Source organism: Salarias fasciatus, chromosome 12 (genome assembly GCF_902148845.1).
Source record: "Salarias fasciatus chromosome 12, fSalaFa1.1, whole genome shotgun sequence".
NCBI lineage: Eukaryota > Metazoa > Chordata > Actinopteri > Blenniiformes > Blenniidae > Salarias > Salarias fasciatus.
In genome coordinates this window covers 3586373-3607750 of record NC_043756.1, presented here as the reverse complement: position 1 = coordinate 3607750, position 21378 = coordinate 3586373, and the positions used below count along the sequence as shown (strand labels likewise).

At 47.3% G+C, this 21378-nt stretch overlaps 1 protein-coding gene across 3 annotated transcripts in view; it reads left to right on the top strand.

The window, feature by feature from the left end:
• The first annotated feature begins 311 nt into the window (after positions 1-311).
• The window catches only part of kat6a (K(lysine) acetyltransferase 6A), a 32398-nt gene continuing 11331 nt past the window's right edge, over positions 312-21378 (top strand). For 2 of the 3 annotated variants that reach the window (XM_030103887.1, XM_030103885.1), the window contains exons 1-8: positions 312-475; positions 1810-3305; positions 16494-16602; positions 17902-18017; positions 18538-18619; positions 18956-19070; positions 19381-19703; positions 20697-20809. In XM_030103887.1, the coding sequence (XP_029959747.1) occupies positions 2628-3305; positions 16494-16602; positions 17902-18017; positions 18538-18619; positions 18956-19070; positions 19381-19703; positions 20697-20809 (1536 nt within the window). In that variant the 5' untranslated portion in view covers positions 312-475; positions 1810-2627. The remainder of the gene's footprint in view (positions 476-1809; positions 3306-16493; positions 16603-17901; positions 18018-18537; positions 18620-18955; positions 19071-19380; positions 19704-20696; positions 20810-21378) is intronic. The other variant, XM_030103888.1, reaches the window with a different exon arrangement.

Sequence of the window (21378 nt, the reverse complement as noted above, 5' to 3'; positions counted from 1 at the left end):
TTCTTTCTCTTTTTTTCGTGCAACTAATGGGGCAAAATGCAGACGCTCCCTTAAACCTCCTCCCTTGCATCCGTAGTACGGCAGAGAATGCGAGAACACCTATCCTCTCTCTTTTTATTTTCTCCCCCCTCTTCTTCCCTCCTCCTCCACCGCCGCCACCATCTGTCCCTTTCTTCCATTTCATGTGCTCCAGCAATATCCACACCCCTCTCATAGCAACAGCACGCCGCCGCCGCCGCCGCCGCCCCCGCGCCTTGCAGTGGATTTTTCTTCCCCTGGATCTGCGCCTCGCACCATGCAGACGGTCCCTTGGCCCTGCCTGTTCCCCCCTCCCCCACCAGCCGTGCTCCTGTTTCACTCAAAGATGGCGTCGGCTCTGGAGCCCCTAGTCTCTGGCTGCATTTTCAGGCTTGTTGTTGTCTTCGTTTCGCACCGTTTCGGCACCTTCTCCTCGGCGGCTCGACACCGAATCCCGGTGAGTAGCAGCGGAAGCCGGATGAAAGGATGTGGGATTTTTTTTTTTACCACCTCCGGTCCGCTTTCCCCGAGCTTCCCTCGGAAAGCAGAACCGGACCAGCGCTAGCATTCTGGGGGGAACCGCGAGAGGCAGAGAGGGAGAGAGGGGTACGGAGGGATGGTGATCACGGAGGAGGGTGGAGGGGGGAGCACGGAGAGGGAGGAGGGGGGCAGCCGAGGCCTAGCTACTCCGCTCCAGCGGCCTTGTCTTCGCCGCACCGCAGGCTGGAGCGATACGTGGGAGGGCGGCTGGCGGAGGGAGGAAGTCAGCGAGGCGGGGGACGCATCTCTCCGAGCGGGCAGACGCTCCTCGCCCATGCCGAAGGCTGAGCACTAGGCCGCGGATCACGGAGCGCTGCAGAATCCGCCGCGGAGATTTCTTCAATTTTGCACTTGCCCGCTAGCCGAGATGGCCGTCTGCAACTTGCATTGTGCCTTTTTTTTTTTTTTTTTTTTTTTTTAAGAAGGCCGCGGTCTTACGTGAATATGTGAATGACACTCGGATGGAGATTATTCGCTGTGATTTCTGCGGTCTGACGGTCCGTACCGGCGGAAACATCCGCCCGATGGGGGAATGTCGAGGCTGTAACCTGCCGTTTGCTGCTGTTTACGTTTCGGGGCTCAGCGAGTAACATTAGTAACACAATCGTAACGTTAGCGCCGCTGGTTAGCCTCCGACGCGAGCCTGCTAAACAACAGCAGTAAGCGGGAAGGCTTGTTGTCAGACTCGAGGCTGCCTCCGGTATTATCAGGGAGAGCAAACGGCGGAGTCGGAAGCTTTCTGGCAATGCGACACTTTACACGGCTTTGATTTTTCGTTAGCCCCCTGCTAATGTTTGCTAACAGGCTGAGCTTTGACTGCATCATGTTTACGTTAGCAACACAACTAGCCAAGTTCACAACTCACAAGTGCACTTTTGTGTTTACTGCCCTTATAACTCAGACTTCTGTGCGTGATTGTAATATCTTTACTGGTCATACACCTTATGGTTTTAATAATTTGTTAGCTGTAGTATATGCCAGTGCCATTCATTTGTTTTAAAAAATATTTTGCAATTTTGGTGTGCTTTACACTCTGTTTATAGAAGTTGAGGGACATGTGTGTCAAGTAAAGCATGCTTTTGTTTTGTTTGTGTCTGCATGCATTTCAAGCTGTAGCATCTCCTTAAGTTCGCTCATGCTTTACCTGTTTACATTTTTTTTCCCCTTGCATCAGTGATCTGTTTTGGGGTTTTCTGCAAAGTTTCATTAACTTCTCTGTTTCTTCTCCTCTGTGTTTCTTCTCTTCCACAGTCGTTTTCAGTCCAAGTTCAGTCGGCATGAAGGTGGTCAGTGTTGGCTGCTCCCTGGGGTGACATCTCTGCTGTGAATCCCTGGCGTGTGACAGGTTTCAAAGGAGAAACGGGGAGAAGACGAGGAATCGTGAACGCAGACAGAAATCGTCTTCTGGGATGTGAAAAAACAACGGGACACTTGCTGTGGTGCCCTTGTTTTTATGAATGAAACTGTTAACTCGTGTCCAGGAGACCATGCTCGTCTCCCACAAGTCACTCTGAGAATTGGCTAGTTCCCCTGCAGTAGGAAGCCAACTGAGGAACAAGGATTTTTGTTTTTGTTTTTTTTTTTTTCTGTTTTGAATTTTGCAAAAGTGGGAGAGGTCCTTTATTTTTAATTTTTTTTTTTTGTGTACAGACTCTCTCACCATCGAGATCTGCTGTCTCCTTTATTGTGTACTGTTGGAGTTTAAGGTGTTAATCGGCCTGAAAGCTCCCTCACTACCCCCTGCTTTTGGCCAGGGACCTTCACCTGGCTGGGAGTGGGTGGTGGGTGGGTCAGATTTTACTGGGTGCAGGGTTGGCTCTGGGGGATTGTGCTATGATCAGCTGCTCTTTTCCGCGCTGCTCATACTCAGCTTCTGAGGGACTCTCTGTTCGACCCCAGGACAAGGGATAGTAAGCAGATAACGGGTAAAAAGGAGGAGGCGGCGGCGCTACGGCGCAGGCCAGGCATTTCCTTGGCATAAAGTCCCCCCCTCTTTTTTAAATTTTTATTTTTCTGAGTGGTTCTTGCAGTGAGGCCCTACGGCCCCTGCACCCACCCAGAACGCAGCCATGGTCAAACTGGCAAACCCAATGTACACCCAATGGATCCTAGAGGCGATCAAGAAAGTGAAGAAGCAGAAGCAGCGACCGTCAGAGGAACGCATTTGCAATGCGGTGTCCATGTCCCATGGTCTGGACCGCAAAACGATTCTGGAACAGCTGGAGCTCAGTGTCAAGGATGGAACCATACTGAAGGTCACCAACAAAGGTCTGAACTCCTACAAGGATCCCGATAACCCCGGGCGCTTGGCTCTGCCAAAGCCTAAAGGAGGTGGCAGCTCTGGAGGAGGCGGAGGAGGGGGCGGCGGCGGCAGCAGTGGCGTCGGCATTGGGAGTTCCCACTCCCATTCGGGGAAGAAGCCGGGACTCGACTGGAACAAGCTGATCAAGCGGGCACTGGAGGGTCTCCACGAACCCGGCGGCTCCACCTTAAAGAACGTCGAGCGTTTCCTCAAGTGCCAGGCTGATGTGGCGGCCTACCTGTCGGGCAGCGGCTCCATGGGGCCCGGCCTCTTCCACCAGCAGCTGAGGGTGGCCCTGAAGAGGGCCGTGGCTCACGGACGTGTGGTTAAGCAGGGTCCACTGTTCCAGCTCATCAGCCGCAGCAGCTCCCACGACGACGGGACCGGGACGGTATCTCTGGAATCACTGCCGCCTGTCCGTTTGCTGCCACACGAGAAAGACAAGGTAAGGGTCCTGCGTACATGTAAAACTATGGGCCATTACCTCAAACATGAGCACACTGATACAGTACTCTATGGATGTTTTCGTGTCACATAGGTGGAATTTTTGAATATGGTGCTTAAAATCTGTTGTTGATGATCAAACTGGAACTATTGTAAATCACTGAGCTGAGTTTGAGATCGAGATCAAATTATGTGAGATGATTAATGGGTGTAAAGCTCTGTTGTCTGCTGGCGTCTAATGGATCTGATAAAATCGCAGACATCCTGTCGAATGCTGTTGGACAAGAAATCAAGTGTATCTGGCATCTTGGTTCAGAGAGAAAGTGAGCATGAAAGCAGAAGAAAACGTCCTCCGATTCTTTTTTTTTTAACAATCCTTGTTACATATATTAGACTTGCATCATAGCAGCTGTTCTTGTGGAAAGGTTGGCATCTTTCAGCAGGCAGCTCTGAGACTCTGGAAGAGCATGATCACTGCCTGTTCAAATTGGGCGTACTCTTCAAGGTTGCAATTTACTACTGCATAGTGAGGTGTCTCACAGTGTGAATGTCGGTTGTGAGTTCTCATCCAGCATATGGTGAAGCACTTTGCAGGGTTATTTTAGAAATGTCTAAAAACAGCAGGGCGACACTTGTGTAGTCAGACAGATGCCAGCATCGCACTTCAAACTGGGATGCAGCTCCAGCGGTTTCCAGACAGCGGCAGTTTGTGTTGTTGGGAAGTTTGGGGTTTGATGATGCTTTACGTGGTGGATGACGGTCTCAGGTGTGTGATGCAGTGATGCTGGGCCCAGTTTTGAGTAGCTGACAAGGAGTGAGAGGTCAGGAGGGAGAGTCTCAGGGCTCCCAACCTCCTGCAGGGAGTGTGGACCAGCTGCAGGGCTGCTCCCTGTCAGGAACTGTCAGGAGATGGGAGGAAGAAAGAAAGGAAGCGAGGGAAGCTGAAGCACGTAGACAAGCTGGAGAGAGAGAGAGAGGTGGTCTGTAGTGGTGCCAGAGGGAGAGGCCCTGCATGACGCAAGCTTCAGGCCTCTCGAACCAGAAAGGGGGAGAGAGGCAGAGACGTAGCAGGAGAAGAAAGTGAGGGAGACAGAATGAGTTGGAGTAAGACAGGGAGGGAGGGAGAGGCAGACATGCAGGCGACAGAGGAGAGAGGGAACACACCCACTTCTGTAACCTGATCAGAGAGAGCAGCCGACTGCTAACCTCCAGTTGGAAGGGCCAGACACATGTACAAAGAAAGCCAAAGAGATGTAAACACAACAGACACAAACGTACAACTTACTACAACAGCGTACAAATGAAACTCAACAGGACTAACGAGCAGCGCATCGTGCAGCCGAATGTGTCAGACTGGTCCCAGCTACTGTTTTGACTAGCTTCTGGTGTCGTCTGGCCCCTTTCTGGATGTGTGTGTGCGTGTGCATGCAGCCACAGGGGCTTGTGCTCAGGACACACACACACACACACACACACACACACACACACACACACACACAGAGCAGGATTAGCCTAGAGAGCAGGCTGCAGTCACATGGGGTCTGCCTGCCTAACACAGTGACCTGCTTGGCTGCAGATGGTCCACCTCTTAAGACAAACGGAGATCAACCTCCTCCTCCCTGACTCAGCTGCTGGTTGACCTGCTCCTCTGCCTCAGAGACAAATACAACAAAGTCAAGAACGTCTCAGCGTGAACATGTTGTTGATACTTATTTCTCTTACATTGCTTTATATTGCACTGTAGGTCTTTATTTTTTAATCCCACAACACAGTGTAAATATTGGCAGGACACCTGCCGCTGATTGAGCTGGAAACATCACGGCGATCAGAGCTTAATGCATTTTGGAGTATTAATAATGGCTTGGTTTGGATTGTTTTGCCGTTTCTTTTTTCGCCTTCTCCTCGGGCTAGACATTGAGAAGCCACAGCAGCAGCAGCAGCAGCAGTCAGGAAGTTGACATTTGTGCCAGGCATTCACACAGTCCTGTTTACCGGTCCTACCTTCTTCTTCTTTTTTTTTTTTTTCTTGTGATGATGCTTTGATATACACTCCTGCACGACGACGTTGCTGCTGCTCAGTCATGTGTGTTTGTGGCTGTCGGTGTGTTTTTGATGCATCTGTTCTTGTGGGTCTGCGCGAGCGGCACATGCCTCAAAGAGATAAAGATTGTGCACGAAAGATGGAGAACGGCGCAGCAATGATCACTGTCCTACCTCTCGCTACTTTTCCACCGCGCATCATTGCCATGCTGCCCTGTGTGATTGCTAACAGTTATGATTTCCTAAAGGGAAGGGTGAGAGGGAGTGTGAGTGCGAGCCGGGGGGGTGGAGCAGGAAAATCAAAACAAATGGCTAAGCACTAGCTTTGACCCCATTTGTGGGGAGATTTGTATACTCAACATGCCGGTGTTTGCATCAGGGCGTTCCATTGAAACGGGATCCCAGACCCTATTTTGGTCCCTGTGTCTCCCCCCTCTCACCCTAATAGGGTGCCATTGCCAGGTCAGGAGGGGGGAGTTGAATGGGGGAGAGAAGTCATCCAAGGGTCATGGATATATAGATGGCAAACCTCATTGCCTCCCCGAGCGCCCGTTAGCAGTATGAGGCTACGGCCATTAGGTGGGATGGGCCTGACGCTGAGCCTTTGTGTGTATATCTGTATGTGTGTGTGTGTATAGTTGTGTGTGCATGCGTGTGATGCTCATCCCATCATAATAGGCAAGAGCAATCTTCCTGCCCTGTAGTTGCCCTTTCCCCAACAGCTGGAGCGGGGTGAACCAGAGTTCTCGATTTCGTCGCGCCGTGTCACGGCGAGGACGTGTGAAAAAGGGACTTGTGAACAACACACACACACACTCTCTCACACACACATCTTTGATACTCGCACACTGTGGTGTTTTGATTCCACTGTAGAATGTCCCACTGACCCGTAATCGGAGTGGCTAACATTAGCATCCTCCAGCTAATGGTTGTCGTTAGCGGTGGTCGAGCTACATAATTAGATGTTGCTAATAATGAACTATAATGAATAGATTTATCCACTTTACCCACATCGAATCGACCCCTCACCTCTGGCTCTCTCTAACTTCACACGCATTAACCCTGCTTGTGTTTGCTCAAGGCGAAGACGCCACATATTGTTACTCAGCAAATACAAAATGCCCCCAGACATTGATTATATGTCTCGGGTACAGCCTGCGTTTTGGTCTCTTTCCTTCTCATTCCCCTTCCCCTGCTGCTGCTGTATCATGTCATTGAGTCACAGGAGAGGATTATGCTGTATGGAGGGATGAAAGCATTCCCCGGGTTAGCCCTGCACCGCAGGAATGCTCCTGAAATGACTAAGTTTGGTGCTATGAAATGGTCTCCCGTTGGCCTGTTGTCGGCTTCTCTAGAATTTCATGTTTTGAGCCTGATCAATCCCTTCAAGGAGCAGGACTTGTAGAAATTCTTTGTTTCTGGTTTCTATTTCCTTGACTTGATTCCATTTTGCCAGAGCTCTGGCCCCAGTTGACCTGTTATTAGTGTCTGAAGTTCCACTTTCTGATGGAGCCAGCTTTCACCTCGTGCTTCACTGCCACCACAACTCCATTTCTTGTTTGACACTTAGCAGTGCACAGCCGGCAGAGAAATGGAAAAACCGTTGAGCTTTAGCCTATTAAAAGGGTCAGTTCACACAAAGTACAACAAAGGTGCTACTTCTGGAATTGTAATGGAAAATATCATTCTACATTTATCCTGACCAGAATGAGCGTAGTTCTCTCTTTTCTTTCTTTACGTGCTTCAGGCTGGGGGGGGACCATGCGATCTGAGAAGCGACAGGTTGTCACCAGCATTGGTCTGAAGAGAAACACCGTAACAGTCTGCATGTTTCAAGTCTTTCAGCTGATTTGTGTTTCTTTACACAAAAGCGAAGGCAAAGTGTGGAACTATTAGCTAAGTGAGCTTGATGAGGCTCCTTCACTAGCGTGAGTGCTGTATTGGCACAAGGTTTTCATTCTACATTGTTGCACCTACTTAGGCAGTGTACACACTTCTATTGTAACTATCTTATCCAAGTTAAAGCTAAATGTAGAAGTTTGTGTTGGCTCTGGGATTTCTCCCATCAGGCTGCTAGACGTAAACAAAACACATGCTGCATCGATGTACATTCTGCAGCAAAGGATGAGAATTTGGAGCAGCACATTGCGCTTGTATGTAGGCGAGTGTGTGTGTGTGTGTATCCACCAGGGATTAGTTTCACGATCATGTTTCAGCAAATCAGCCTCCAAGGAAACAAGTTTAGTAACCAGTTTATGTGTTAAAGTTCTTTATTTGTACTTATTTGTGTAGCACAGACTGATCAATAATGCTGCGATCAATGTGTTGCAATGCACTTTGAATTCTTAGATATTTTGTACATGCTAAGAATACACTGGCAGCATTTTGATTGTCTGAAAAGTGTCATAACTGCCTTGCACGTGCTCGCCGGTGAGCTGCAAGGATGTGGTGCATCTGAAGCTCATTGTGTCTCAAGTTTGGTTTGTTACGAGATCTTTGTTGTCTTAAGACTTCAGGCGAATTGCACCTGAAGGCACTAAGAAGCCGTTTCGACAACAGGAAAAACACAGTCTGCTTAAAAACAGAGAAAAACACAACCTCTCTGAAACACTGTTTCTGTGCATGTGCACAACGATCAAACCGTAATAACACTCCTCCAGAGTGGCGCGATCCCCCGTCCTCCTCCTCCTACTTGGTAGTTTTATAGTTGAGTCGCCTCTGATAACAATCCAACTTAATGACAGCGTCCTGTCGTGGCCCAGCATGTTAACCACAGCGTTTCTGCTGTTGACGTGTAAACGGAAATCATTTTCAAATCATTCCCATGGAAAAGGGAAGCTTTTCTTAAACAGAAGCTATATGTTTCCTTTTGAAAAGTTGCTGTGTAAAATGATCAGCACCTGTTCTTGTCATCGTACATTACCAGTTATCGCTCAGTTGGTGAAGTGGATCCCCCCTTCAGATGAAAGCTTGTGTGTTCAATATGTTGAAGGGTCTTTGAGCAAAGCGCTGAACCCTCAGTTGCTCCCAGTGGTGCTTGAAAGCCTTTTAATGGTGGCTGTCATCATTTCATTGTGATTTGGTGAATGAAACTGTGCAAATCACTTCAAGACAGAAGTGAAAAAAAATGTGCCATAAAAGTAGAGTGTGTTCTGTTTCTGGTAAAACTAAGATTATTACAGTAGTGATGCCTCTTCTTACTTCAGGTGGGCTCACGGGGTTTTAGAAATCAAATTAAAGGCGAAGTTTAATTTTCCTTTTAGAGCTCCATGTTTTAGCAGATCCCAAACAAACACACCTGCACTGAGCTTCCCCCTGGGAGGCTGCTGTGAGCTTCACACCAATAATTACTTTATTTCATATACACAAGATAAGCCACAGAAGTCGATGCTGACTGCTTCATTTATGAAATTCTTGGCGGTGAACTCACTCAAACGGTTTATGTCATCTTTGCCACATGTTAAGTATGTACTGAGCTGCTGCTGCTTCTTTTTTGTTTTTCCTTCTCCCAGTATTTAGCGTTAGCTTTGGCCACGGTTGAGGTTTCCGTTGAAGGTCTTCCCCCTGCGACTCCGAGCAGCCGAAGTTCCACCGGGAGCAGACACACACAGCTGTGTGTTCACAGAAAGTGCATCGGCATCGGCGGTGTGGGCACCCATGGGGAGCAGCTACCTCCAGCTCACCGGTGGCCGTGACGCCGGTGGCATTTGGCACGGGAAGTGCAGCAGTGCGAGGCCTCGCGTACGGCCAACCCCGCCACTCCACAAACACAGCCAATGTGCTGAGCAGCTGTGGAAGTGACAGCTGGAGCCCGGCCAGCCACACTCCGTTTGATGCTGTGATTTAGCTTTGTGCTCCCTCGCTAACCTCGGATTTTAATGGGAGGGGGGGGGGCGATGCTTGGTTGGCACAGCGCAGGGTCCCCCCTCTCGCTGTTAGGGGTGTCACACCGGAGTGTGCACCGATTGTTTTGCAGTGATTGCCTTGCTAGTGGGTCCACAGAGATTTCAGGTTGCAGATGCAATATTTACTCTTATTACCTTCCATTTGATGGATCCATGTGTGCTAACAGGAGGATACAGGAGGTGTGTGTGTGCGTGCGTGCGTGTGTGTGTTAGCACTGACATCATCTAATGATTTTTGGGTGAGAAAAGTGCCATTGTGTTTGTGTGGTGTCTGTGCCTGCACGACACGTCCTGTACCGGTGATCAATGGGTTTGGGTTGGAGGTGGGGGCGGCCATAAGGGAAGTGTGATGGGGGGGCGGCCGAGTTTGGGCGCCCATGTTAATGAGATCCTTGACTTGAGACGAGACAAGGACAACAGCATCGCCTTGCTTTGCTTTGCTTTGCTCTTCTCTCCCACTGCCTTTGATTCCTTCTACCCCCTCCTTCCCCATTCCTCCTTTCGTCCTTCCTCTATTGTTCTCTCTTTCCTGCCTCACTCTCTTCTCCTCTCTTTGGATAAGAGAAGTGAGTATATAAAGGGGAAATGAGGCCACCACCAGTTGTTTTCTATTATCTCTTGGTATAAAGTGTCGGATAATACAGTGCGTCGTGTTAAGTGTTCATTCTGCCGTTTGAAAGCAAAACAAAGAACGAGCAAACACTAAAGCACAATGAGACATGATAAGGAGCACGTTTGATACTACTGTGGCTTAGTGATCCAGAAAACTTTGGTGGGTGTGTCTCCTGGGTCAGGACACTGCGTTTCCACTTGTCCGTTTGTGTTCAGGTGTGTGTGAAAAGAGAAACCTGTTACTTGTATGACAGGTTTCTATAGTGTGAAGGTGACGCTTTAACAACACCTCCTCAATCCTGTTAGTTTTCCAACAGCTACTGCGAGGCGTGTCGTTTTGGCTCCGAGCAACATTTCGTTCCTCAATATTCGCCCCACGTCGAAGAAAAAGAAGTCTCTGCCAAAACACGAATCCAGAGTGTTAAAATAGACACACACACACACACACACTGGCTATGACACTCGAGTCAAACAGTGAGTCGATGTGAGAAATTTCTAGAGCGCCGCTGTGGTGTCAGAGTGGTCCTGGCAACCCGCGCTGGCTGAGTTAGAAAAGGCTGAAACGTGGAGGAAAAACGGCTCTCAGGAGAAATGTGAGGATTGTGTTCCGCAGCTCCAATATCCCTGTCATGAAGGGAGGATTAGCTTTTCATTTTTTAGTATCTGCTGGGGATTAATTTACAGTGGCAGGGAGTAACTGAAGCCTCACTGTAGCGGGCGCCCGGTGTGGAAGGCAGTTTGCACTCTGGCTCTGCGCTGGTGTTTACTGGAGCGGCAGCAGTTGACCTCCTCCAGCGGCAAAGGGGTTAAGCGTCAGGAATGATTGAGGTGTTGGTCTCACGCAGGCTGCTCAGACGACTGCTGCTGCAGATTTTCTCCTTCTCTACGCTTCCCATTTCCTTCCCTTTTTTTGCCCTCTGGATTGTTATTTTTGTCCTGATGCTGTCTTTTTTCTCTCTCTCTCTCTCTCTACTGGGACTGGGTGATAAAACAACAACGGTTTATGTCTTGGAATAACTTCTTCTTGATAGACATGTTAAACACGGTCGATAGGCTTTTCAATAGATTGTGTTCATCTGTGATTAGACAGACGATACAAATCGCCATTGATGATGAGAAGTGTGGCTTTTTTATCTGGAACAGTTGTACAGTGTTACATTTTATGTTTAACATTGACTGAAAATAAATAATTACATAAGAATTAACCCTCTGATATCTTAAAATCTCAAAATAACAGGGAACTTTCAGAAATTGACAAATATATATATATATATTTTGTATTATAAACTGATGTGAAAAAACTGATTGCAATAGGGCTTTTTTCCCATGTTCCCCAGCCCTATTTGATAGTTTACAAATGTGTGGGAGTTTTCTCTATCAAACGTAGGGTCTGTGGACCAATCCGGGGACTCCAGAGGGTCCAACCTGTGAGAAGACTGTGTATGTTTGAGCCATTGTTGCACGTTTGGTTGCAGTAGGATTGAAAAAGACATTTCACTGTATTTTTCACCAGAATCCAAAGTTTAAAATGATGAAGATATTGCAGTTTTATGCATGCATTCTATTTGTTTGCACTAAAACGTTTTGTATTTTTGTCATTTTACTGGACTGACCTCAAGTTTCTCTCTGAACTGAAATGAGTTTGACACAGACGACTTAAACCCTAAAAATATGGATTTTTTTTTTTTAATTCATTCCTCTTTATTTCACCATTGTTCTGGAGATTTCTCATGTTTATTCTGTGCTGCTGGTGATTAATAAAAGTGTCCTTGTTGCAGTGTGTTAGTGACTTTGAACTACAATTGTGTTTGCGGTAAAACTTTTTTTTTTTTATCAAGTTCATATCGTACATCGCTAGTTTGAGGAGCTTCCTCATTGGAGAAGTTGGCTCCTTTTCAATTCATTTGGACTTTGTAGCTTGCAGTGGTGTTGAGCTGAACTGCCTTTTATTCAGTCAATCTGTTAGTTTGTCTGCATTAGAAATATGAGTTGGTTTGCATTCCTGCGCAGCTCGGCAAAAGTTTTTTAAAAAGCACTATCTACTGTTGGATAAATGTACTCTTGCATTTTTGAAATACTTTAATTTGGAAAATGGAAATAAGGGAGCATGTACGCTGCATCTGAGCAAAAATGTCAACAAAAAAAACAAACTTTGGAGCAATTTCAGTAACAATCCACTCAAGCATTTGGGTATTAACATGGAACAATGACTGCTTCTCCCAGCAGTTTGGTCATACTTATTCCAATTTGATATGATTTACCTGGAGACACTGTGATCCCACCCAGTCTCACAAGATAATGCATAGCAACAAAACACAAGATCCGCCTCCCTGGAGACATGTTGCTCTTCCCAGCAGCTTTCAAAAATGACACTTAGGTAGAGGTATATGAAATCCGTTTTATTTTTTCCTCAATTCCGTTTTATTTTTTCCCAAATTCCGTTTTTTCCATTTTAATATTTCTGAATTTGATATTTTGTTTTTTTTATGCTCATTTTTACCATTAAAAAAAGGTGTCTGGTAAGTGGAAATGAATAAATGTCCACAATTTAATAGGATATAACAGTCCATTTAATGTTTAAAGTCCTGCAACAAAGAAATACTTTTCAATTAGTCGCATGCGTCTTTGCGAGTCCAGTCCACAGTACGTTGACAGTATTTACAAAAAAGCTTTTCCCCTGAGGCATAAAAGCCCGTGTACTGTTCTGCTCTGTATTTAGCGCTTAGCGTGGAGTTTCGTAACTTTCTTGAATGTGTGAGAGGGGAGGGAGCAGCTCGCTTGGACATCGTGTTGTTGCGTCTCGTCGTGGCTGGAACGCGCGTTCACATTTGTTTTCAATTGTATTTTGACGCAAAATGGCGGAAAGCATTTGGCGTTGTGAACGCACCTTTAGCATGTTAGCCGCGCTGTGGAAGTGACGTACACGTTGCAGCAGCTCGGGCGGTCCCCCCGGCATGTTTGCTTTGCTCTATAAGGTTCCATTTTCTCCCGAAAACTGAATTTCAGACCAGATTAGGACGAATTCCGCAATATTCCGCGTTTTATTCCAATTCCGTTTTTATTGGTCATTTCCGCGATTCCGTCCGTGATTCCGTTAACACGGATTTCATATGGCTCTAACTTAGGGCCCCATTTACACAATGCGTCAAGTGAAAATGGAAAACTTCAGTTGCATTTTTGGCATCCATTTAGACGACGACGACTCTCAGAGCCACTGAAAATGTACAGCTCCCAAGGTAGAACTTTTGTAAAAAAATCATCGGTCTCCATGGAGACGGCGAAGACGATGCTCATGCCCAGGTGTTGAGGAAACCTACAGAGCACATAAAGCCACTACATCTTTACCATCTGAATCATCAGCAGTGAAAATGCGAACTGTCCAGTTAAACGTTCATGCTTGTCCCTCGTCTCCATCTGCGTTTCTTCATGGTGAACTTCCTGGAGCCCCCCTCGCTCTCTCGGTTTACTTCTGGCCCTCTGCTCTTTGTTTCTCTCTCTTCCTCGGCCCCTGTGCTGTTTGGTGGGTAAGGTGTAGCAGGGGGTGCGGGAAGCAGCCCCAGTCAGGAGGAAATGAACCCAATAAATCAAGCCCTTGTCCCTGTCTCCCTCCCTGCCAGGACACGTTACCGACCCAGCTCTTTGCCGCTCGGCGCGTTTACGCCATTGTGCAGTGGAAAATCTTTTTCTACTGACTCCAGTGGACGTCGTGTTGTTGGTTTTTCGCCTCTTGAACAAAAGGATTCGTATTACTGGAATAATGTCCTGGCCTTGGCTGTGTTAAAAGTTGATCACATCTCTAGAATAATGTGTTGCTGTGAGGTTTATAGTTGCGTTCTAGGGAAGCCAACGTTTCCCGCCATCAAAGGTCCGATCCCCGTCCTGCAAGGCTGGCTGAGCAGCTGGATGATTCCTCAAAAACACACTAGTGTACTCCAGACCTCCAGCCTCCTGAATGAGGCGTTATCTAATGTAAATATATGCATTGTCAAGATGAGTGTGTGCTCGCTACGTTGCCTCACAACATTGCATGCTCGCCTTTATTGAGTGTGAACAATGAAACGCTCGTGGACTGGCATACCTGAGGCTCACGGCACGCTTTGATTTCACTCCAGAGATGCTTCGTTATGATGTGTTTTCAAGCCGCCGTCGTTTTCGCATCGCCACAAGATTTGCCTTTATTGCGTTGGTGAAACATTCATCTGCCGCGGTCCTTTTGTGCTTTCTTGTGTTTTCACTTTTCATTATTAGTAAGATGAATGGACTTTGTGCAGAACAAAAGACAAGTGAGGCTAAATGAGAAATATCGCTGCAGAGATCTTTGAATGAGGCAGAAATATAAAAGGCTATAGCGCCGATTTACACAGATCTCTAAGAAAATGTGCCTCGCTGCTTTCTCACACAGATGGTGCATTCAGTTTGTGTCAATTTGCAGGTGATCGGCAGTATTTCAACAACAGTGTTGCACCTGCCACGAAAAAATTGGACGGAGTTGGAAGTGTTGGTGGTGTAGGTTATCCAACAACAAGAAAAAATGACTAAAAACACATCAGATAAAACCGTAGTTTGGGAGATGATCTGTCAAAATATGGTAGCAAGAGATGAAAAGTACAAATGAAAATATTATAAAAGCTACAGAAGCCACAACCATCTCTGTCACAGTCAATCATAAGAGATGATTTTAGGTTAAGCCACATTCCACATGGTAATCTATTCTACCACATCGGACCAAATGCAGTATTCGGGTTTAGGAAATGAAACTAAAAAAAGTGGGTTTGTCTTTTATTCTGAGTAATAGAACTGTTTAACCAGGAAACATCAGAGAAATGAATCAGTATTGATCATGAATATGACTGTATTTCACGTTTCAATTTGTCAACGTCTTTGGTTGTTGTAACAGTGTTAAATTGAGTATTCCCTCCTTTTTTGCAGTATCCTGATTGGTTGGTGAATACCAGGTAGTGGCGCGGTGAAATGATGCTAATGTGAAGCTCTGGCTTTGTTTGTCAGTATGCATCTTCTCCCATGTTAAAGATCCTTTGCAGAGTCCTGCAGAGAAGCATGCCTGCAGCATGTGTGATTCAGAGAACACATAAAAGTTTAGGCTGATCAAGGCTTTACCACTTTGGCGTCATCAGATCGCAGAGGACTGGAAGCCGCCTCTTCGGCGCTGTGTTCCAAACTCCCACATGGCCGCTGGCAAACACCAGTCCAGATGTCATGTGAGCGCTTTCTCACCAGCGACTTTCTCTTTGCTGTTCTGCCGTGAAGCTGAGAACGTGGAAGCAGGCGAGCAACAGATGTCGTTGGCCTCGGCCACGGAGCCCTTCACTCCTCCAGAGTCCATCAGCAGCGTACTTCTAACAGCCTCGGCTTTGAGGACAGCTTGCCGTAGGCAGGCTCTGCCACACTTAGGGTTGTTTTCTCTTCCCTCCCCCTGATGAACATACCGTACTTCAGATTATGCTTGGTGTCTTGGAAATGTTCTGATATGCTTACGGGTTTTCGGTACGCTTCGTGATGATTCTCGTGCTGTGATTTCATTATTGGTACTTAATTAAAAAGTGATGAATCTGTTAAGGTTTTATGTTTTGAAGAGATTAACCCAGAATCACGATGAGCTTCACTCAAGGCGTTGTTGACTCTGCTCACATCAATCAATAAATATTTATTTATTTGAGCCTCTCATTCAGAAAAGCCAAATAATGCAGTGTCTCCTGGTAAAATCTGTCTTAGCTTGTAAGAGACTGGTGATCCGTTAAGGGATACTCTGTTTACCCATTTGCTGTGGTAGTAGTGAATAGTGACTTTACTTTGTGTCATCTTCCCAGCCAGTGTAGGAAGAACTTTATGACTGAAGTGACAAATTTTAATTTAGTCTTTCTCATCCTGTCGGATTCGTCTGTGTGGAAAACAAAATGTGTGCCTACAAATGACGAACGGTGTTCTTTGAGATAGAAGTAAGCCAGCGCTTCCCCTCAGGGCTCGCAGGCTCCAGAAGCTTCCACCACCCTCCCCTCCTGCGTCTGTCTGTGTGAAGTGCACCTGCAGTGCTGTTGGGACGTGATCTTTCGGCTTTATTTGACACGCAGGTCGCATTTGATGTCTAACAACATGCTAAGTGTTATCCCTGCTTTTGTTTTCCCGGGCAAAAACACGGCTCGGGTTTGTGCATGTGCGCCTCTGAGATGTTTGTCTGAGTCTCGCACCTGCTGTCGAGGCCACGCTGAAAGATTCATGGAGCCCCAGAACCGAGCGTCTGAGGGCATGTTTGAGAAGGAGTGTCAAAATGGGACACCGTGCGGAGGAAGTGAACTCCTCAGCCGAGATCCGGCTCCTGATCAAACGGCCAGGAGTCGGCGGAGACGCCGGCACGCGGCGGCGGCGGCTCCTGCCGTGACACGCCACATAAATTATACAAGCCCACTCATCGCAGCGGCTCTCGTGCGCTCCATCATCCCGGACGCTCCGCCGTGCCGTCGTAATTCCCAGTGATTCGTCGGTTTGTTAATACACACAGCAGCAGTCATTCACTGTGACAGGACACACAAGGCCACTCTGTTGTTTCCATTTGTACAATGAAGCCGTTAAATTGACTGACACTCTCCACTTTCTCTCCCCCGTCCCTCCTCCAGCCGGTGGCGGAGCCCATCCCCATCTGCAGCTTCTGTTTGGGGACCAAGGAGCAGAATCGTGACAAGAAGCCAGAGGAGCTCATCTCCTGTGCCGACTGTGGAAACAGCGGTGAGTGCCAGTTTGCATCAGTAAGCCCTTAAGAAGAAGAAAAAAAAAAAAACCCTCTCCATCTCTAAACTATCTGACAAGTTTTTTTCCTTGTCTCACTTCTCGTTGACACTTCAACCACACACGACTCCACTCCTGCTTCCAGCTTATTGTTGCACCGCCGGTTCATTCACTCTGACGACTCCTCTGCAGATCCGCCGCTCTCACTTCCACCAGTCCTGCTCTCCTCGGTGCTTGAGCATTCGCATTAATTTGCCGCTCTTGGATGCACTTCACCGTCGTCAGCAGTTAAATTTACACTTGAACTTCAGTCACTGAGTGCGCGCAGAAACTTTTTGCAGCTCGTTCACTTAACCTGAAATGTCTTTCTTTGCGTATTGTCAAGTTTTACTTGGAAATTTTCTTAAAAGAGACTTTAAGATGTTTATGTACAGAAAGCTTTCTCTTAGCAGTTCTTAAAATAGCTTTAAATCTTGCCATTTTTGTAATATAAAGGCAGAAATGATGTTGTTCCAACTGAATGAGCTGTTATCTAAAGTTGTTTGTGAATCATGCACAACACAGAAAGCTATTCCGGCTCCGCTCATGGTTTTTTGAGTTTGCGGCACACACCTCCAGCTCCTCTCTGTTTCTCTGTTCCTGTTTATTTTTCCTCTTCCTGATATGACTTTCTGGTCACTGCATTTCCTTCCATTTCCAAAATAACTCACTTTTTTCTTTCCACTCGCAACTGATTCCACAATAAATACCACCTTTACCCTTTTTTTTTTTTTTTTTTTTTTTTTTGCATTTTTGCAGCACATGTTTACTGGAACTTTCACTCAAACTCGTGTCGTTCTTTCAAAGGATTTAAATCACAGACGTCAAACCAATTGTAGTTTCATGTTGAGTGGGCCTGACTGTTAAAATAGTACCAGAATGACCTTTAAAGTTTGTTTTTTTTTCCAGTCTGTAAAACTCTGACGGTATAATGGTTTCGTCATGAAGCATCGTCTGAATGGCCTGACGTTCCTCATGGAAAGCGAAAAAGAAACACCTTCCTCTTCGGGAACAAGACCGTCTTGTTTTGCTTCTCCTCAAACATAGAAGCGCTGCTCTGACAGATTGTCATTTATGTTTGAACACCTTTTTTTTTTTGCAGCAGTGAGAGCTTTCAATTCCAAGAGGACCTTTTTTTTTTTTCCCCCCCCCCTTCTTTCTAACATGATGCAAGTGGGTCAGGGCTGTCAGTCAGCAGTGACGGAGGGGGAAAAAAAGAGTGACGCACTTCTCTTTATGCGTGTGCCTGTCTACCTGCAGGCCACCCGTCCTGTCTCAAGTTCTCCCCGGAGCTCACGGTGCGAGTGAAGGCTCTGTGGTGGCAGTGCATCGAATGCAAGACGTGCAGCAGCTGTCAGGATCAAGGCAAGAATGCGGTGAGTGGATGAGCGAATATGGCCGACTGGCAGCCAGACAGAGCGCTCTCGTCGTCTTCCTCTGCTTAAGTGCCAGATAGAGACGCTGATAGACATGTCTGTGGTTCTGGGATGGAGCTATTTTCAGTCGTGATTTCACTCTTTTCTCCAGTTTGTCAGGTGAGACGGCGTTGGTATTCAAATGTTTGTGAGGGGGCTTTAACAGCGAGACTACATGCTCAGGCTGACAGCGTGCTCTGTGATCAGACCTGCTTAGAAGCCTCAGCATGTGGATATATCTTCACTACTTTCTTATATCGGTCCAGGAAATGTAGCTGTTTTACTTGACATGGACTTTGCAGGCCTTTCCATATGAATTCTTCAAAAACAAATTCAGTTGTGCTTTTGTTTTCATGGAGAAGCAGAGTCGTCTGAGCCCCCTCTTGATCTCTGGCGCCCCCCCATGGGGGCGCGAGTTCCCCAGGTTGGAGTCACAAACTGATCAGGACTTGTGTGTGTGTGTGTGTGTGTGTGTGTGCAGGATAACATGTTGTTCTGCGATTCGTGCGACCGGGGCTTCCACATGGAGTGCTGTGATCCTCCCCTCACTAGGATGCCGAAAGGTAAATAAACAAGAGCTGCTCCTTGAACTCATAACTTCCCCTCGTCATTACCTATTTACAGCCCCGCATGAATTCAGCTCACACGCGTTACTTGGAAGGAGTGCTCCTCCAGGCTCCTGCATTACGATCTTTTATGGCCATCGTAGTGACAGTGAATGATTAAACCGTCTCTCGAGTTGTTGCTTCCAACTCTAATGCTTCTCCATTAAGTGCTAATGTATGAGCTACTTCCAGCGCATGGCGCTATCTGCGCCGCGGCCTGTCTTGTCTAATCCACCTCAGACTGTGTGAACACAGGATTTTTTTTTTCCTCCCCCCCCTCTCTTTCTCTCTCAGGCATGTGGATTTGTCAAATCTGCCAACCCAGGAAAAAGGGAAAGAAGCTTTTACACGAAAAGGCAGCACAAATCAAACGGCGCTACAACGCACCGCTGGGACGGCCCAAGAACAGGTGAGACGGCGCCGTCTCGCGCTAACGTCGTCATCCGCAGTGTCAGCCCGGCGGAGAGCCGCGAGAGATGCTCCTCCGCCGTCAAGACGGGCGAACAGCGACACCGCCTACTCTCCACAACCAGCTCACAGATATTTTCTCCTTCCTCACTTTGTAATTTAAAGCTTAGCTGTCTTCTGGCGGTACTCGGAGTAAACATAGAATATGAGTATTTCGTGCTGCGATCAGTTAGTAGTTGAAGCATGTTGAAGCAGCAGCGCTGCCTCACCTGAAGACGGCGTCCTAACCGGACTCCCGTCTGTCCTCGCAGGCCGGGGCGGCCCTTCAAGAAGCTGGGGGGGCGCGGCCGGCGGAAGCGCTCGGCCTCGGCCCACTCGTCGTCCAGCTCGTCCTGCGAGGGCTACCCCGGGGACGACCGGCTGCTCTTCTCCATGCGGGACGACGACGACCTCTCGCACGGCAGCCTGCGCTTCAACAACAAGACCAAGGGCCTCATCGACGCACTCACCAAGTTCTTCACGCCGTCGCCGGAGGGCCGCAAGGCGCGGCAGGAGGTGGTGGACTACTCGCAGCAGTGCCGCATCCGGAAGAAAGCCAGTCGCAAAGGAGAGGGGGACGACCGAGGGGGTGAGGGTCAGACACCTTTCCTTTACTTTCTCAGCTCATATCACTGCAGAGCGAGTGTGTTGGCGTGAAGGAAACCTGCTTTGTGAAATTAATAAGTCAAGTAGCAAGCTAGTAATGTTGAAGTGTAATAAGTGATCAGTATCCTGACATATTTTCACTCGTACTGTGCCAGCAGCCGTTATTGTGATCCATACACTTTTCTTCTGAATGAGTCAGTCCTGATGTTACCTGTCGGGAAAATGTAGAGCAGAGGTAGAAATCCTGTGGAACTGATTCATTATTTTCAGTTGTAGTAAATAATTTCTTCTGTTTGTGAGTGGGTTGCTTTGTGATTTGAAGAGGCCACCTGCCATCTCATTTCCATCGAGACTAAAAATCCACTTTCCTCAGTAACGAGTAGTAGTGGAAAATAAATGGAGCTGATGAGGAGCAGTTCAAGCTCCTGCAGCAGCCATCACCTGTTAGGGTATAAATTCAAAAGTTTGGCGCAAAATAAGTTGAAAATGACCCTTTCAGACGCCACTGTTCTTATGGTCATTGTGTGTTTTGCAGCTAATAGTAGTTAAACTAATAATAAAACCTTAGTGAAATGAATAACACTTACAGGATCATTTTTTCATTTGAAAATGGAAAAGTTTTATGTTTTATATGACGTTGGTCCTCGAAGTCGCTTAAAAGCACAACTTTTTTGAAAACAGTCTCTGTGTTAATGGGAGCAAATGCAGTTTATCTGAAGACGGACGTCGTTTTCAAAATGTTGCACAAACATGAAACTTTTCTGAAGCTAAAATTCAAAAGATTCCTCCTCCTGAGGAGGAAGATATTATTTATAGGCATTTAGAGGAGGAAGATTTGACTGTAAGTGCTTTAGTGCTGTCTGCGCCCTCCGATAGTTATTTGCGCCGTCATAAATCGCCATCGGCAGACTCGGCGGTACTCGGGTCTGAGAATCCCGTCAATGCCTCTGCGTTAATGCCGACTGCGTGTTTCCCTCCCCAGACAATCAGGACGGCAGCGACTGGCGTGACGAGGATGAAAAACTTCCCGGGCACGAGAACCTGACGGAGAAAGACATCGAGCTGTTCAGACACATCCAGGAGCTGGCGCTACAGGTACGCAGGGAAACGTCCGCGTCTTTAAACTGTGCTGGAGTAATAGAGAAGGGACAAACTGGAGAGACGCGAGAACGTATTGGCTCGGGAGACGCATGAGTCTGTAAGTGGAGCGGCTGGACTGGAGTGTGTGTGTCTGTGTGTGTGTGTGTGTGTGTGTGTGTTGAGGAGGAGCTGAAATTTCAGCGCTGATGTGAATGTGGTCAGAAAGAGCAGAGTCAACAGCTGGCAGGTAGTGAGGGAGGAAGTTGCTGGCTCAGACAAAAGTCGGTAGGACACGGGCGCGTTCGGTGGGAGGAGAAGTCAATGAGCTGCGAGAAACCGTCGAGTTTCACTGCTGAAAAGAAATTAATTTGGCATGGAGCAGCTGGCAGGTTCAGCCTGGATATTAAAATCATCCATTAACTTAAAGGCGGCGGAGCAGGATGATGAATGCAGATCAGCGCAGGGGTCAGAGGTTTTGTTTGAAATGACCACTCGGTGGTTCTAATAAGAGGCTGGTGTGCTGCAGCTTCACTAAAGGGTAATTACGCTTTACTTTGATGATTGAAAATTTACTCCATCTTTTT